This window comes from Rattus rattus, chromosome 4 (assembly GCF_011064425.1).
Source record: "Rattus rattus isolate New Zealand chromosome 4, Rrattus_CSIRO_v1, whole genome shotgun sequence".
NCBI lineage: Eukaryota > Metazoa > Chordata > Mammalia > Rodentia > Muridae > Rattus > Rattus rattus.
The window spans coordinates 175403625-175423016 of NC_046157.1; the positions used below are offsets into that span (position 1 = coordinate 175403625).

Genomic DNA, 19392 nt, shown 5'->3' on the forward strand with positions numbered 1-19392 from the left:
CATTGTGAGATTGCCATAGTGGTGTTTAATGCCTTCTGTGGTGATTTTTAAAATAAAAGTTAAATAAGTATCAGCTATCTAGTTTATCTGAGGTGAAAAGTGTTGCTCCCAATGACGTGTACAGGCCTGCTTGTGGTAGGGTAGTCCGACAGGGGGGCAGCATGCGTCTCTGCCAACAGGAAACATGATGGATACATTGTAAGCTAATGGGTTGCTGTGCTGGGCCACAGTTTAAATTGTCACACAGAATGTTGATGAATCTGGGAGACATGTTAGCTGGCACAGACGGATGCTAATTGTGTAACATATGAAGCTGCTCACATTAACAAGACCTAGAGCCTGGGATAAATGCCTTGTTTAGAGCGGAGAGGAGTGATTAGAAGGGATAGATGTATGAAGCCCTAAACCGTTAAATATTTCACTAAACAGTCCCTCCTTAGGTGTTCCCATTTGGTGTGTCACAGATAAACATTTTTAATCTGTGTATCTTTACTTTGTTTCTATTTTGATAAAGATTATGTCTAGGCATACACTGCATCCTTGTTTGATACTAGAAAGTAACAACGTGCTAAACAAGAAGAACGGGAGGAGAGGGGGAGGAGAGGGAGGAGGAGGAAGAAAAGGAGGAGGAAGAAGAAAAGGAGGAGGAGGGAGAGGATGAGAAGGGAGAGCTAAAAACAAAACCAAAGACCTTGACGCCTAGAGGTATGTGGAAATCACAAAGGGATAACTGAAGCAGGAGAAACCATGTGGTAATGAGAAAGTATTGCAGAGCTGTTTGGAAAGAAGTTTGGAAAGATGGCTGGACAATACATAGATAATTTGAGGAGAAAATGCTTTCGAATTATCAATTCACAAGTGAGGGAAATCCAAATGGCAAAGAGGTAGGGAAAAATAACCATCTTACTATTAAAAAGATTAAAAGTATTATTTATTTCACACAGAGGACCAGCTATCACACTACTACACAGACGACTGGCTATCTCACTGTCTTAGAGTTGTCACTATTGCTGTGATTAAACATCAAGACCAGAAGCAACTTGTGGAGGAAAGGCTTCCACACATCACTGATCATCACCAAAGAAAAGTAGGCAAGAACTCAAACAGGACAGAAACCTGGAGGCAGGAACAGTTGCAGAAGCCATGGAGGGGTGCTGTTGACTGGCTTGCTCCTCACGCCTTGCTCACCTACTTTCCTAGAGTACCCAGGACCACCAGCCCAGGGATGACACCCTCCGCAGTGAGCTGGGCCTTTCCCCATCGCTCACCAGTCAAGAAGACTCACCTCAGCTCTGTTCACATGGCCATTAGTGGGCTTTTTTTTTTTTTTTTTAGTTGAGTTTCCCTCTTCCAAAGCGACCCTAGCTTCTCCAATGTTGACATAAAGCTAGCCAGCACAATTGACCCCTTGTCAACTTGCTCAATCAATAGGCTATTGAACAACGAACAACCTTTCCAATTTTGTTCATCCTCAAGCTATCATATAAATAAATATAAATATGTAACATAAGCTATAAATATATGTAAACATGTAATGTAAACTATACTACAAACTTAAAATTCCTACAAATTTTAAAAGTTTCAGCGCTTTAAAATTCAGTCTTTTTTGAAAGAAAAAAATCAAAATTCTCTTTTAAACCCAACGTCTCTATAAAACCTCAAAAATCTCCTTAAAAGTTCAAAGTCTTTCAGCTGTAGACTCATGTAAAACTCACAATGAGTTAAATGCTTTCTTATTCTGAGAGGGAAAACCCCAGGGCGCTGTCACAATCTAAACAAAGTAAAACCAGCCCTAGTCATTTAAAGCTCGGTGTTAGACTTCTGGGATTCACTCACCGTCCTCTGGGCTCCTACTAAGGGCTGGTAGCAGCACATGAGACCGCCTGTCTCATGGTCTCAGGGCGACCCCACTCTGCAGCTCCTGCTGCCCTCGTCGCTTGTCCCATGGCACGGGCTTCTCGAAAATGCTGCGGTTTCTTATTGCAACTGGGCTGCTCTTTGACCTAGCCTCTCCTGGGCTCTCTTCATCTTGCCAATTCTCAACTCTCTGCATGACCTCCTCAGTCCTGGGGCTTCGACTGCTACTGAAGCTACACCTTCGCCAGTGCTCCCTCAGGCTCAGCTGCTCTACACAACACTCCTGTGCCTGCGAAACCAATACCACCCGGGAGACCCTTACACGTGATCAGGTTCATCTGCTAGCATGAGGCACAGCCTTGACCGCCTCTGGATCTCAGCTTCTGTGTGCTGAGACTGGGGAAGGCTTCCCGCAAGACTTCGGCTCAGCGGTGCTGGTCTCTCCTTAATTCCTGTTTATCTCAGCTTCAGGTGACCGGCATCAACTGCCGGTTCTGGTTTCTCAGTGGTCACAGCTGACTTCCATCAGCCTAGCTGACAAGAACCACGGATTCTTAATTCGAAATTGCAGATGGCCCCCATAGAACCTTTAAGAGTCTCAAGCAGCTCTCGGGAACGCCACAGGCCAGGCCTCCATCGTCGTCTGTGCCTGCGCTGCCCTCAACAGTCTTATCTTCCAAGCCCCTTCAGGACCGCCCCGCCTGGCTCTCAGCTCTCAACTGGTTTCATAAAAATAAAGAGTCTAAATGGATTTCGGATTTGTTTGTTTGAAGAGAAAGAAATTTGTTTGGAGAGAGAGAGGTATCTTCACGGAATTTTAATTGGTTACTTTGTAGTATAGAATTGCTACACAAAATTTCATATATATATTTAAAATAATGGATATTATTATTGTTGTTGTTATTTTGTTATTATTATTTTCCAGCCCAAAGTTCCAAAGTCCTTCCACGATCCTCCCTAGAACACAGCCGGGTCTGTCCTGATAACGCCCTGTGATCGTCTGTCCACCGCCATCTTAGCCAGGGTTTGGTATTTCCAAATGGAGCACCATAATGAAAAGCAGCTCTCAGAGGCAAGCAACGTGGGGAGGGAAAGGTTTATTTGGCTTACACTGCTACATCATTGTCCATCTTTGACCTAGTTAGGGCTTTACTGCTTCGAACAGACACCATGACCAAGGCAACCCTTATAAGAACAACATTTAATCAGGGCCGGCTTACAGGTTCAGAGGTTCAGTCCATTATCAAGGCAGGAGCATGGCAGCATCCAGGCAGGCATGGTGCAGGAGGAGCTGAGAGCTCTACATCTTCATCTATAGGCTGCTAGAGAATACTGGCTTCCAGGCAGCTAAGGTAAAGGTCTTAAAGCCCACACCCACAGTGACACACCTACTACAACAAGGCCACACCTCCAAAAATGCCACTCCCTAGGCCAAGCATATTCAAACCATGACAATCATCTAAGGAAATCAGGGCAGGAACCCAAGCAGGGCAGGAGGCAGGAGCTGATGCAGAGGCCATGGAGGGTGCTGCTTCCTGGCTTACTCTTCACAGCTTGATCTGTGTGTATATGCACTGCTCACACACAAGCAAGCTCACACAGGACTCCAAGGTTTTTGTAAGGGTACTCAGCAGAGGAGGGAAGTCAGAGTATAATATAGATATGATTTCAAGCAGTATGGGTAACCGTGTATCTAGAAGCAAGCTAGCTAATCTTGGAGAAAATATGAATCCTCATTTAAAATTTTAATTTCCACATCTGTAAAATAAAGGTAAAAATAGCGCGTGTCATGGTTTTATGCAAATCTGCTAATTAAGGCAAATATAGGACACACTGTAAATGCTTAACCAGTTTTAATAATACTATTACTGTCTTTTTTTTAAGGATGAGCTTGAACCAAAGAGTGGAGCGTGCACACTATTTTACTGCTTCGGAGGGGAGGAAGCTGGGAATTCAACGTTAACCTCTATCATAAAGCAAGTCTGACCATATGCAAACCTTGTCTCAAGCACTTAAGCAAAACGAAGATAATACCAACAGGGTAGTGAAATAAAATCCCATGTGTACAGGTGTCAAACTCAGAACTCACTGTATCGGAGTGTCACTCCTAAACACAACTGTTTGCTTAGCTCGCGGTTTCGAGGTCAGTAGCTTGAGTTTGGGAACAGCAGAGGGATAGCCACGGTGCTTACAGACCCGCTTGCGTTGCTGTCAGGTTCTGTGGAGAAGGCCAGTCTAGGGGAGGGAGGGAGGAGTTAGGGAGGCTCTCTCTGCTTGGCGCCAGGTTTCCTTTCGACCTCCACTAAGTAGTGAACTTTGGGTGGTGACAGTTACAAAATTCCAGGAGAAGACACAAAAGACTTCACTTTGTATGCCTCTGTCACACTTCAGCTTGTGTAAACTGTGCCGTGATCCAAATCAAGTCATGTGGTCGAATCAAGACTCGGAAGAGGAAAGTTATGCAGAGATGTCAGTAAGAGAGGCTCAAATAAAATGGAGGCCACCTCAATGGCTGTATACCACCATTTCCAAAGCAGTAATTTATTGTTTTGAATATATATATTCTATGTAGCAATTTCACACTACAAAGTAACCAAACAACTAAAATTCAATGAAGAGAGCTCTCTCTCTCCAAATTGTTTCTCTTCAAACAAGTCTGAAATCCATTTAGATTATTTTTATGAACCCAACCAAACATCTACCTTTGCTTTCATAAATGTCCCTTTAAATTTAATGCCTACTGCCGCGCAATCCAAAGTGTTTTCCAAACTGTCCAAGTCAGGCGAAGACTGCCTCAAAACAGTTCATCATCTGCAAAATGTTCCCCTCCCTGGCCACCTTCCATCACTGACTACACTTGTGATTTAGGTTTGCAGCTCAAACTCTAGTTGAAGACAGCAATAGTTTATTTCTCACTAGTATAAAATAGTGTCTATGTGAGTGTCCAGAATGTGCAATGTGTTTTGATGGGGCTACCCATATATTTAATCTCCCATTTAAATTATTGATATATGTTGGAAGGCTATGTCTACCGCATAACATACAAAATTTTTATGTTTGGATTACTGTTTCAGACCTCTTTACATTTTCATATTAAATAAAAATGGATTTAATAAGGACTCGATAAGTATATTTTCATATTCTTATTTATTAAGTTTTAGAATTTATTTATTTGCTTTTTTAAAAGAAATGTTAGCAGGGCACTGGTGGTGTAAGTCTTAAATTCTAGCATTCAGGAGGCAGAGACACACAGATTTCTGAGCTCAAGGCCAGCCTGGTCTTCAGAGTGAGTTCTAGGACAGCCAGGACTACACACACACACACACACACACACACACACACACACGCACGCACACGCACACGCACACGCACACACAGAGTCTCAAAATATTCCTTGAAATAATCCTAGTGGCACAGTATAGCCAGTCCACTGCTGAAACATGGGTTTAGATGCTGATGCTGACGTGAGACTGACTGCTTCAGACTGCTCTAAAGGCACAGAGGCATAATTAACAATACTCAATCAGATCTGTTCTTTCTCAGATAAGAAAAATTTTAAATGCCAATTAAAACCCTAACACATCTTCTCCTTAAATGTTTCTTATGGATACAATATCAGTATTATTACTTGATAATGGTAATTTCAAAGATTTGTTCGATTCATAGGTTGAACGACAGTCTACAAGAGGGAATGGACTGCCTGCCTATAGGCTCATAGTGCACACCAAAAGTTCAAGAATGGGACAGCAACTGACCTTTCTAAAAATATCCAACATAAAATTCTTACAACATTCATGCAAAAAGCTTTATGAAGCAGGTGGCCACGGAACCAGAATGCCTCACAGTTTTGCTGGCAGCGTCAGTGGGACAACTCATGTTTGCGCACGCAAACTGAACTCTCTGATAGGCTTTGCCGTTGCCGTTGCCGTTTCCAGTTTCACTAATGACACAAACACAATGCAAATCCCTGAAGTCCTCGTTATAATCAATGGGCACATCCAACAACAAACGTGTCTGGGATTTCGGATCTGACAAAGTCTTGGCTGTATCCAACACTTTGAGAGGTCGTTTTCACCAACTCGCTTGTGACAGATTAACCTTGGAGAGGTGAACTGCTTGACCCAGGAGAGCGAGGCTCACATTGATTTACCAGATCTACTATGATGTCATCAAGACACTCTTTCTACCATCCTAGGGATGGATCTATCAGTCTTTCTATTCAGTGATCAATGCAATGCAGACGATTAGTAAAGAATGATTAGCTCCCCCTGAGCACGCAGAAGGCCACAATGTGAATGGCCTCCTGTCCCTTTCATGACATCTTTAGGAAGTCTGTCAGTCCTGTCTACAATCAGCCTCTGAGAAATAAGCATCTTCTCCAAGTCCTCAGCATAGCAATTAGGCACACAAAACAGCCTAGGCCACGGCCTGGGTCATCCTCACTAATCGCCATGCTGGGCTCTAGGTCACCAAGATGGAGTCAGCTGGTGAACGTGGGCCACAGCCGACCGAGGAGGAAGCCGGAGAGGGGTTTGCTATCATATAACCTTCGTTCGTATAATACTGATCAAATGCAAAATAAACTAAATGATACTTCCTACGTCAGATATCTTAGGATTTGTGTCTAGAAGTCACAGTTTTGCTGTACAGTAGCTTAACTGACTCTATCTGGTTCTGAGTAAGCTTGGTGTGAGGCAGGCCTAGAGTGAGGGTCCTTCGGTTTTCATCAGATATGTTATATTTATGACTTATTGTTTAATACCAAGTGAACACTAAACTAAACTTCCACTAAATCAATAGAGCTGCTCTCAGAAATTCCCAATTTAGAGTTTTCGCGGAAGAAGACTTGCCTCCCTATCAATTCCTGGTTCAAGTAAGCGAGGCCCTTCTTCAGCCTGTGTCAAAATCGCGTGCATAGCCGATGGGCTCCTGGCTATGCCAACCATCTGCTCTCTCCCTGAGTCTGAGGCCTTGCTGCATCATCTAGTATTTGCTATATTTGCTGGGCCTGATTGACTTATGAATTTCAAATGTAATTATCTGTAGATATTTACTAAAACGTTGAAAACAGAGGAACAGCTTACATCAAGTGATTGACCTTGAAAACACGCATGGAGACCGAGTTCTAATGATAGAATACACAAACGTGAGGTGGCTTGTGGGCTTACGGTGTCGTCCCCTTGAGATCTGAAGTGGCATGGGAAATGGATAGCACATCAGAGAGCAGTAGACGTAATCGAAGGAGTCCCAGAAGCAGACAGGGGTTGGGGGGAAGAGTAAGGGTCCGTGAGAGGCATGCACTTCCGAGTCCATTAAAGTTGTCCAGAACGCTGACTGCCGTTCCTGTCACACCCCCACACAGTCTACACAGAGTCAGGAGTGAGGTCCACAGAGGCTATGAGGGTGTGGGGGATTTCTGTCCGAGTCCCGGTAGAGGGACCGTCAGGTATACAGTGGTGGTCACTACGGTTGATTTCTTTTTACTGGTTCTTTCTGAGCTCTTGGTCAAAAACAAAAACAAAGGTAAAATTTAAGTAGAGTGTAATGAAAGTAGAACATTTTAGTCGCAGCGGGCAGGCAGTTGTCTGTTTTCTTCCTCGGGGCGGGGGGGAGGAAAACCACTTCCTAACCGTACGTAGTTCCTACAGATTATCAGTCACGTCGTACTGAGGATTAAAAAGCTGACAAGCAAAGTCTCGTTTTCTACTAAGAACGTGGAGTACAGGCTCCGAGTCATCGACCGGATGACCTTCTACCTGTCAACATTTGTTAAGCCTGTAGTAAAGAATTATGAAGTTGGGTGATTAATAACTAATTTAACCCAAGAAAGAGCAAGAAACTTCAATGATTCAATGATAAACATATATATATATATATATATATATATATATATATATATGATGAGAAATTAACCTGAATGAAATAAGATATGAAGAAGAAATGACAGCACTGTGTAAACGGCCACTGTGCCGGGCAGATGACCGTTACTGCTGAAAAGAAGGAATTGGCCGGAAACAGGCTAACACCGAGGCAGGCTGCAAACCAGCAGTCCAGAGACCAGGCCTGAGTCTCTGCTTCCCAGAACTGGGCAAGTCGTTTGCTGTAACAACCGTAGGCTTGTGTAAAGGGGACCCCCTTCCAGCTTATAAGAGCCAAATCTGCGACCAAGATGTCAAGAGCTGCCCGTCCTTGGCATGAAGCAAGCACAGTTAGTCCGAGTCACAGCATCGCCCAGCCCCCAGAGATGGAACCCACCAATCAAGATACAGATCGCCTACAGCCCCGCCCCCAAGTGTCCCTCATTTTAGCTTTAAAATCCGATCTGTGAATCCCGTCGCGGTCCTCCCATCCGGATGGAGCTGGGCCTCTGCGTGCAGGAACGAACGCTCCTTGCTTTTGCATACCGTTTGAGTCTGCGGTATCATTCTTCCGCAGTTCGTGAACCCTAACACTGCAACGTCATGGCTGTATATTCAGGAGAATGACTCAGTAACTTCAAAATGTCTCGATTTTTTTCCTACGCAAGACACTATTGAGGGCGGGTAATTAACTACTGCGATAAGCAAACTGTAAAACACCCGTGAAACACACGCGAGTTTGTAGGGTTTCCGTCAGCAAACTTGCAAATGCCTCTAAAGCAAACAGCCTGAAACGGAACAGTTTCCCTCCTCATGGTGAACTTCTAGCAGTTTATTAGGGTGGCGCCTCAGGCCTGAGCTGACATCGATGCTGCTTACACCCTCGCCACCTGAGGATGGAGACCTGAGCCATCCCGAGGAGACCTGCTTACTTGCAGAATCTCAGTGGCTGCTATGTCCAAAGCTAAGAGCCGCCGGGCCGACACCACCTCAGCTTCCCCACCCCCTTTGGAATCTTGAAACAAGTCATGCTCTGAAAATGAGCCGCCCTCCATCAATTCTGGAGGGTTTTTCTAGCCTTGGGACCGTATTTTCATGACCTGAAGGAACAAAGAAACCACTACGGGAGAAATAATAATTTAATTGGTTTCCTTCATATTGTGACTCTTGTCCACCCCCTCAAGATATTTACCAACTGTAATTTCATGTGAAGTTTATCACCCGTTTGATATTGAGTTTTTATATTAAATATAAATGTCCCCTTCTTTCATAGTCTACTATAGAAATAATAAGAGACTGGCAGTTTTAAAACACAACTTGGGTTTTTTTTATTTATTTGTTGAGCAGAAATTGTATTTATTTTGTAATATTAGCTCCAGTCACAAGAGGCAGCCTATTGGTTGAGGACTTTTTGGCCTCACTTTCAGAGAAGGACTGATAGCTAAGTACCCTCAAGGTCATCCAAGGGCAGCATCTCTGTAACTGCCTTCGGCTTGCACCAGGGCCCTGCCCCTAGACTGCCCGTCCCTGGGCTTCCCCTCTCCTGTGTGTCCAGCAGTATCTTTTCCTGTGAGCATGTGTGGTTAGTACCACTGAGTACCCAAGAGAACTAAGGCTGTGGGTTTTAATTTGCTGCAGTCCAGGTGGTTATAGGAACTGAGAATTTAAACTCTTGTTTCCTTTCTGTTCACGGCTGCTCCAGTGGTGAATTCTGACAACTTCTTTGCATTTTTCATTTACTATAGTGCCACACCTAAGTGCACAAGTCGTCGTGACTTAAGTGCCATGTGAAACGACATGGTAATGAATACGTTCATCTTGGTTTCCTACATTCACTAAATCAAATCGCTTGTCTTGGAAATCCATTCATTCTCCCACATGACTAGCCAGGGTTCTCAAAAAGACTATAGCCTATATAAGGTGAGCCTACACTATAAGAATTCGTTAGACGGGTTCATGCTAAAAATAGTAACAGGTATTTCATACTGAAGAAGCTGAGAACCTGTCAGTTGCTTGGTCGCTGGGACTGGGTGCCTCGGCCACAGGAATCCTTCAGTGGCTGTCTCACATTGGAGGAACCGCATGTGGCTCAGACGTGAGGCTGGGTGCCTTAGTAGTCACAGTCTGGTGTCAAAACCTGGAAGGTTCCTGGAGAGCTGTGTGTCTGGAAACACCAGTCTGACATCAGCAAAGTGCTAAGCAGCGAGAGGGACGGGGTGAATTGAGCCTAGGAGAGGCTGAGCCAGCCAAAGGTGAGGAAGCGTCCTCCTGGCCACGCCCCTTTTCTCTGGGCTCCCATCAGGAGGTGCCACCAGTGCCTCCCACATAGATTATAGCAATCGGGGCTTTCTTCTTTTTTAGTTACATGTTTGACTTTAATCATTAACAATTGCTGCTCAGCTAAGTCAAAACCATCATATTATATGTACTAGATCAGTTATTTCTGAAATGGTCTAAGAGCTCAGAAGTGTGTTTGTAGCCTCGGAGGATGGATTTTTCTTAATATTACTAAAATATAATGGACTCATTTTCTCTCATTCATTGTGCTTGCCTGCAATTCCTCCCATGTCCTTTTCTCCTTACTCCCAATCGGATTTCTGACTTCCCTCCCTCTAATTCATATATGTGTGTAATATGAATGTGCATAAATATATATGCATAAATACATACATGAATAAATATATAAATACAACCTGTTGGATCTGTTTGGTGTTGTGTGTATGCATATGATTTCAGGGCTGACCACTTGGTGTTGAATGACCAATTAAGGGGCTCATCCCTGGGAAAGACTACTTCTCTAGCTCTCAGCCTCCTTCTTCAGGTGCGTGTAGGGTTTTTGGTTTAGTTTGGTTTGGGTTGGGTTGGGTTGGGTTGGGTTGGGTTGGATTGGATTGGGTTGGGTTGGGTTGGATTGGGTTGGGGTTGGATTGGGTTGGGGTTGGATTGGGTTGGGTTGGGTTGTTTTGTGTACTGTCCAAGGATAGCCCCTGGAGACTTCCCCTTTACATGTTAACGTGTTTGCTGATGGTGCTGTTGTCTAGGTCTTGTTTCGATGGCTGTGTTTTTGAGGTATCGTTGAGTAGATCTTCCCTGTTATTTCTAAGAGAAGCAACCTTGCAGCAGACTTCCTGGCCCTCTGGCTCACACGGCTTTTCTTCCCCTCACATCTGATGTTCCCTGAGCCCTAGGTATAGGAGTTGTGCTGTAGGTGTTCCTGGTGGGCCTTGGCCTCACGTGATTGACCAGTTGTGGTGATCTCTGTCTACTGCAAAGGGAAGCTACTGTGGCGAGAATCGGGAGCTACACTAACTGTGGGCTGAAGGGCAAGTGTTTAGAATGCCGTTAGGAAGCATGCTGGTAGTATTTCTCATCTAAGATCCACAAATTCACTAGCCTTAAGTAGTTTCCAGTACCAAGAGTGATTTTGTTCCTGTTGAGTTAGCCTTAGGTCCAATTAGAAAGTTGTTACTTAGCACCAAGATATCAATGCCACTACTGCACCCTTAGGGATAGCTTCCCTTGCCGGTCATAGTTGTGGTCCGATGGCTTCAAGGATGGGTAAGATTGTTGGTTGCTTCCCCCTTGGCCCATTGCATAGTACTTTCCAGCTCTATAAAAGTTACCCACAGGGAGAAGGCTTTTAGGTCAGGACCTCAGAGTTCTCTGTCCAAGTTCATGGTGTCTTCTTCCGCAATAGGGACAAACCTTCTATCTCTGGGAAGCAGCCCAGGGCATCAGCAACAGCCAATCAGAACAATTCTTCGGGCGTGGCTCCCTACTCAGGTGGTTGGCATTAAGACCAACCGTCACACTCTGTGCCTTCAAATACATTAGCATGAACTTGTGAAGAGACCTAGTAACTGTTCTACACATCTTAGAGCTCCATTCTATTTACCCCTCCAGCTTTCATGATGAGTATTTTTCTGGATTTCTCATTTGTACCTATTCTACAAATTGTCTACTTTGTTCCAAAGAACAATTCCTCAACTAATCAATTTTATTTTTTATTGAATAATCTATTACTCTATTTTTATATATTTTTTGTTTTTGCCAACAGCATAATTTTTCCCATAAATTTTACTTCATGCCCTATAATCGATCTAGAAGCAAATTCTGTGTGTGCTCACCAAAAGGGCACGAGACATGGAAGAAATCATCCCAGACATGCAAGAAAGGAGAGAAGAAATGGACACCACAGGGGTTGGGGATTTAGCTCAGTGGTAGAGCGCTTGCCTAGGAAGCGCAAGGCCCTGGGTTCGGTCCCCAGCTCCGAAAAAAAAAAAAAAAAAAAAAAGAAATGGACACCACAGTCAAAGGAAATATTGAACAAATCTGAGCACACCACATCTAGAAAATCTCAGACTCTGTGAAAGAACAAGTAATAGGAACAGAGGGGGGCAAAACTGAGGCCAAAGGCACGGAAATTACTTTCCACAAAATCATAGAAGAAAGTTTTCCAAAGCCTTTCATGGTACAAGAAGGATACAGAACACCAAATAGAACCAAAAGAGGAATGATCCATAACACATAAAGATCGAGATACTAAATACACACATAGGAATATTAAAAATCAGCAAGGCAAAGAGACCAAGTAACAGACAAAGGGAGAGCCATTAGAGAGGCGCATGGCTTCTCAGTGAAGACTCTAGGAGCCTGAAGGGCCTTGGACAGGTGTTCTGCAAGCTCTGAGAAGCCGCAGAGGATAGCCGACCTCTCTGACCGCTCCTTGTGGAAGAGAGTGTGTACATTCATCAAACCCTTCCCGGACGGAACCCTAGAGGCAGAAGTTCGTGCAATGTTCCTGAAACAGGACCACTTACCGAGCTAATACGCCATGTTTTCTGAAGAGAGGGGAGAAGCTGTGGCTTGGCGACTTTAGTGGTGTACCTACTACACGTCTGTCGGATTGTTTTGCTACATCGATGTACCAAAATCGATGTTTGGATTAGTCTCCGCTCGGGTTGTTTCACTTGGTTTTGGCCTGTGTTTGTCCAGTTTATTTAATTCTGATTATACTAAAACCTTCAACTTAGCCCTCACCGTGGAACAACAGTAGGCGAGTATGGAACTCAAGGTGACGTCATCGAGGGATGACGAACCGCTATGGTTCCTGCCGAGAGAGGACAAGTTTGAGGACTCACCTGGGCTATTGTTACTGCATTTTGGATTCGTGGGTCTTCCTCATAATCCTTGATCTTTTGCAGTGTTTGCCATACCATGGTTCTAAATCCATCCTGTTCCTCGTCACCCTCAAGTTCCCATGACATCTTCACCAGGTTATACACTACGCCATAGTATCCGACCCAGATCACCTTCGCACCTGCGGGAATGGTGGTGGTGGTGGTGGTGATGGTGGTGGTGATGGTGATAATGATGGAGGAGGAGGAAGATAATAACAGTTTTTAAGAATATACTATCTTCTGCATGAAAAAGTTAAATTTTACTCACATTCATAATTAATGCTATTAATCTAGAGAAACTGAAAATTAAAATGCTCTCCAACCTAAACACGACAAAATAGTTAGAAATTTAACTATATTAAGTTCTACTCTCAAGATTAAAATAATGTCATTTATCCTTCAATTACTCTTTTTACCTAGCTAGGCTATATTCTATGTGGTGATGCTTGGCATCGATAATTCTGATTTAGGTAGACACAGGAAAAATAAATCTGAATAATGAAATCATACAGTTCTCAGAAGAGAGACAAACTAAATTTAATTATAAAATAGCATGGAAAAGAACTGGGCCTATGGGAAAACTTCAAGTTTTCTAAAGAAAAAGAAGAATACACTTTTACAAAAAGAGATAGAAGGTATTAAAACCCCAAAACTTCAATAAGAATAATTATTATTTTAAAAATCCAGACATAATAGTTCATGCCTTTGATCCCAGCACCTAGGAGGCAAAAGCAGACAGATCTCTGTGAGTTTGAAGCCAGCCTGGTCTACATAGTGAGACCCTGCCTTGAGCAAAACAAACAAAAGGATAATAATTATTTTAATTGGCATAAACTGGAGGGCCAACTATGTCTGGATTCTAGTCTGTGCTATACTTCTATTATAGGCCTTATACTTATGTTTATTTAGCATGTGTGTGTGTGTGTGTGTGTGTGTGTGTGTATGTTTAACACATGAAAGGAAACACAGGAAACCAACTTGTCTCAAATGTTCCCTATAGTAACACAGCCGATGAGCAGTAAGGAGGTAATGCCCTATGTGATCTATGCCATGCAACACATGCCCCACTCTATGTGATCTATGCCATGCAACACATGCCCCACTCTATGCCATGCAACACATGCCCCACTCTATGTGATCTATGCCATGCAACACATGCCCCACTCTATGTGATCTATGCCATGCAACACATGCCCCACTCTATGTGATCTATGCCATGCAACACATGCCCCACTCTATGTGATCTATGCCATGCAACACATGCCCCACTCTATGTGATCTACACCATGCAACACATGCCCCGACTCAGACAGTTCACACATTCATTCACAGGGAAAGGCCACAAGGTAAGAAAAGCAAGGGAAAGGCTAGGAGAGAGAAAGAGAAAATGTGCATACATTTCAGATATTGAAGAAAGGCATCCTCTAACCTCCTATCCTAAAGGTTGTTCACTCTATGTCACTGTCACTTGAAGGAAGGAAGGAAGGAAGGAAGGAAGGAAGGAAGGAAGGAAGGAAGGAGAGGCAAGCAGCCAGACATCTAGTAAGATGCTCCTCCCTGTGTCAATCAAATTATGTACAATAATTTATGTAATAATTATGTGTAATACTCAAAGTTCTGTAACTGAAAATGGGCCCATTGATGAATAGTAATGTTTCTCACTACAAAAACAGAATATAATCAAAAGAATGCAAATGTAATTATGTTTTCTTTCTTGGAAATAGATAACCAGTGGCTTTTAGCCACTGGAAATAGACCAGTCTGGAGCTGGGATGACTTACATCAGAGTTTGGAAAGCAGTAGATCCTTGGAAAGATGACGTAATGGGACTGCCAGTGCAAGATTCTGGGTGAGGGCTGGTACAGTAAGGGAGAGAGCTGGACAAGGCAAGACCTCACCCCACCTTGCAAGCAGGGTGATTTGGAGAAAGGGTAGAGACGAATGTTGGAGACTGGCCTCTCGTAGGAGGATACCAGAAAGAGTCAGCCATTAAGTGCTATATCAGATCTCCTACTCACCTTTATGGTCAGGCTTGCTGCAGGCTAGGTAGCCATTCCTAACCCAGGCTATGTCATTTGTCTGTATAAATCCCAAATTAGAGAGCCAGACAACCATGACTCTGTCGTTTTAATATATCATTTTAGAATACATCTGTCATCACTCATCCACTTTCATCAATTGCAAAGACATTACACAAAGAAAGTGAGGCTGAAGACGGGAGTTCTTGAGTGAATGCTGAATTCTGTCCTCTAACATGAATGTAAATTACCCCTTTCACTTAACACTACGTCCATCCATCCAACAGTACACTACTCTTTAGTGGCCTCCAAGCCATTGTTCTGTTCATATCCTATTAAGAAACTCTCTGAATCTTCATAGTTAGTTTCCTGGCTAGCGCTTACAAAATTATATGTAAATCATATTGGAAGGGTTCCCATAGTTCTAGGAAGACAGGTGTTATTTGATCCACTCTGACATACTGATCCCTCAGCCCCATGACTATAACACAGAAGACGTAGGGTAAAAACAGTCTCCATTTATCTAGGATTAGTATGCTGCTTAACAGTGCTTTTAAGGACAAAACTGGCGTTGTGCTAAAGGAAATTGGAGTAGCTGAACTGATAATAGGACTCCTGCAGAGGTGCGGTTCTGAGGAGAGAGAGGACGTCACACTGGGCTGAAGAACCGAGTTCCTAATAATATGGAGGCTGTAAAGTTAGCCAACAGAATATGGCAGCAGAGGCAAAGGTTGACGTCTCTGCAGAGGAGCGGCGCTCTGTCTGTTCCATGCTGTGTCCTAGCCATTCAGTGGTGAACTGGGTGATGAGAGCTGTATGATAATAGGTCCTCATTGTGACAGGCAGGAGGGGACTGGAGAGGATGAACAAACGCCAGCTAGCAGGGAGAGCAACTGATGAAACCGCTGTGGTAAGCAAAGGTCAAAGGAGAAGCTTGTTCTTAAAGTTAGGAAACAGAAACAACCGTGCGATCGCTTGTGAAAATGAGATGGTTGCTCAGAGGGGTCGGTTTGGGAGTAGAGGTGAAGAACGTCTGGAAAATGGGGAAGGATTGGGATGATCTGACTTCCAGCGACACAGAACTTTTCCATAGAACATGGCTGCAGAGATGCACCAAGGAAAACATGAGTGATGCTGCTTTACAGAGCCACAGGAAGAGAAACACCAGGATCCACACAGGCAAAGGGCTATCGAGGGGTTCTACTATTACTGTATTTTAAATGTGTTTATTTTGTGTAACAGGGGTGTGTGAGTGAGTGTGTGTGTGTGTGTGTGTGTATGTGTGTGTCTGTGTGTCTGTGTATATGTGTCTCTGTGTGTGTGTCTGTGAGTGTGTGTGTCTGTATGTGTCTGTAAGTGTGTGTGTCTGTGAGTGTGTGTGTCTGTGTGTGTTCATGTGCCCCTGTGTGTGTCTGTATGTATGTGTCTCTGTGTGTATCTGTCTGCCCATCTGTCTATGTCTCTGTATGTGCCTCTGTGTGTGTATATGTGTGTGTGTCTGTGTCTCTGTGTGTCTGTGTGTCTGTGTGTGTATGTGTATATGTCTGTTTTTGTGTGTATATGTATCTGTGTATGTCTATGTGCATGTCTGTGAGGATATATGTCTATGAGTGTGTGTGTGAGTGTGTGTATATCTGTCTATGTATCTGTGTGTGTGTCTGTGTGTGAGTGTGTGTGTCTGTGTGTGTGTCTGTGTGTGCATGTGTCTGTGTGTGTATATATATGTGTGTATGTCTGTGTGTGTATCTGTGAGTGTGTGTGTGTAGTGTGTGTGTATGTGTGTGTGTGTGTTTGTGTGTGTGTGTGTGGTGTGTGTGTATGTCTGTGTGTGTGTGTGTGTGTGTGTGTGTGTGTGTGTGTGTGTGTGTGTGTGTATGTGTGTGTGTGTGTGTGTGTGTGTATGTCTGTGTGTGTATGTGTGTGTGTGAGTGTGTGTGTATGTCTGTGTGTGTGTGTATGTGTGTGTATGTCTGTGTGTGTATGTCTGTGTGTGTGAGTGTGTGTGTATGTCTGTGTGTATGTCTGTGTTGGCATATGTTTACCATGGTGATAGGTGGGAGTCAGAGAACAACTTGAGGAAATCAATTTTCTCCTACCATGTGGGTCACAGGGATTAAATTCAGATCATCAGGCCTGGTGGCAATTCCTGCACTGATTAAGGCATCTCATTTGCCCCAATTTTGAATTTTTAAGTTATTTTTCAAACTGAGTCTTAGGTGAAAAAAGTTTTAATAGGATTTACTTCTGATGCTTTATGTATGTGTGTGTTTCTCTCTCTCTCTCTCTCTCCTTTCTCTCTCTCTCTCTCTGTGTGTGTGTGTGTGTGTGTGTGTGTGTGTACAAATACCTTCGAAGAACAGAAAGAGTGCCAGACCACTATGAGCTGACCATGCTGTCATTTGTGAGCCGCCCGACGGAGGCGACAGGTTCTCAACTCCAGTCTCATGACAGAGCTCATGACGGCTGAGCCAGCTCCCCAGCCCTGAAAAGGGCTTTGATAAAACAAGTATCATTTGTTACAGATTTTAACTGGTTATTAATTGTTATATTGTTTTCTGGGTTTTCTGCTCTCTTCTTTTGAAACAGAGTCTCATGTAACCCAGACTGACCTTGAATACATCTTATAATCAAGGCTGGCCTTGAACACGTGATTAGACCATCTGCTCTCTTCTGTTGGGATTGCAGGTATGTACCACTATTTACTGATAGAATCCCAATCTATACATTTCTTTCTGTGATTCATCGCCCATAGCTGTGTTTAAACCCTGGGCTAAGGTCTCACCAAGTCGCTCAGCCTAAGCTAGGACTGTTTTTATTAAGGAGGAAAATTATTTAAATCACAGTTAAAGTTGCTCACATCTGTGGTCAGTCGCCCACTGTCTTTCAGTCTACAGAAGCAGTTCCAGCCCTCCTATGCTGAGACCCTTTAGTACAGAGCCTCGTGTTGTGCTGACCCCCATCCATGGAAGTATTCCATAACCATTTCCATAACTTAAGTGTGCCACTGTTATGAATCATAATGCAAATATCTGATATGCAGGATGTCTGATCCATGACCACCACAGGTTGAGAACCACTGATCTACAGAGGCAGAATTTCATCACAAGGAATATCTCCTGGAGCAAAACTGCTAAGCACACCGCAGCCAGGAGACAGCAAGGCAAAGAGAAGCTTCAGGAAGGTTCTGACAGCCCGTGGAAGGAAGCTCTAGACCGCCAGGCTCCTTCCAGCATCTCCCAGTACTGTGAGGCTGAGGACTGAGCCATCACCACGTGGGCTTCGGGGCACGCCACCGTCACGTATACCACTAACTCTGTTTTAACAAGACACCAAATACAACGTCACTGGGCTACAGAAGGGCGTTTCCACACAAGTGTCTAATATTCCTTGAGCATATTCCCAGCCATGCTGTCTCCCTGACCCTTTAGCTTCTCTCCCTTTGTTCTCCTGTACTTTCTTGAATCTATATAAAACCTAGGAACAGCAAACAAAAGGTCACAAGTAAACGTGACTCTCCCGCAGTTACTTAATATAAACGTCTACAGTTGCACCCATTTCCCTACCAACGACGTTTGTGGTGAGAGGGTTTCCATGGTTTCTCTATGTCATGCTTTCTTCGTCTGTCCCCTGCCGATGAACATCTAGGCTGGTTTTCTGCTGCGGTGAACACAGATGAACCACCGCGCTAACACACGTCCACTTGGAGTTCTTCAGGTAAATCCCCAAGAATGGTTTCACTGGGGTCGTAGGCTATGTCTATTTTTAGTTTGGGGACGGGGACCTTCACGTCGATCTCCTTTGTGACTGCACCCGTTGTTTTCCCAATGGCTACCCTTCTGACTGGGCGAGAGACCTCAGGTAGAGCTTGACTTCGTATCCTCCCTGATGGCTGAGCAGTGTTTTTCTTCATTTGTGCTTACTTTTTAATGACCTGTTTATTCGCTATTATTGATTGGCTTGTTTGATTTCTTATGGGGGTTTTAGAGTGACACACGCTTGCTCCGTCGTTCCGTTTGCTCTGCCTGCGGTACCTTTCCCCATCTTCTCACCCTTAGTGTGGACGTCGTTAGATAAGGCGCACTCCTTGGAGGCATCGAAGAGATAGACTCTGCTTTTCGTTGTTTTCGACCCAACCCGCTGGTCTGTGTCTTTTTGTTGAGGAGCTGAGGTCGCTGATGGAGGTATCGAGAGGTGTGTGGTAACTGGTGTCGTCTTGTTCATTCTTCAGTGTTTGCTCTTCTCCTGGTTTTCACTTGGTAGCTGTCTTTTAAAGTGGCTTATACTTTCCTATCACCTCCAAAATGGATTGATCTTTCTCTTTAGTCCAAAGCATTCTTTCGGTGTCTTCTGTAAAACTGACTTAGTGTCCATGGATCCCTTGTTTGTTTTCTTTTAGTTAACCTTTAATCATGACAGCTTTGCCGGATAGAGTGGATTGGATTGGTATGTGTTGTCTTTTAGACACCGGAATGCAATGTT

General features: G+C 43.9%; 1 protein-coding gene and 1 pseudogene across 2 annotated transcripts in view; both read right to left on the reverse strand.

Annotated features, from left to right (window-relative positions):
• The window catches only part of Tmem232 (transmembrane protein 232), a 218003-nt gene that overhangs the window by 111373 nt on the left and 87238 nt on the right, over window positions 1–19392 (reverse strand). For both annotated transcript variants that reach the window (XM_032899639.1, XM_032899638.1), the window contains exon 10: window positions 12857–13035. In XM_032899639.1, coding sequence (XP_032755530.1) covers window positions 12857–13035 — 179 coding nt within the window. The remainder of the gene's footprint in view (window positions 1–12856; window positions 13036–19392) is intronic.
• On the reverse strand, window positions 1889–7594 carry LOC116897740 (annotated as a pseudogene).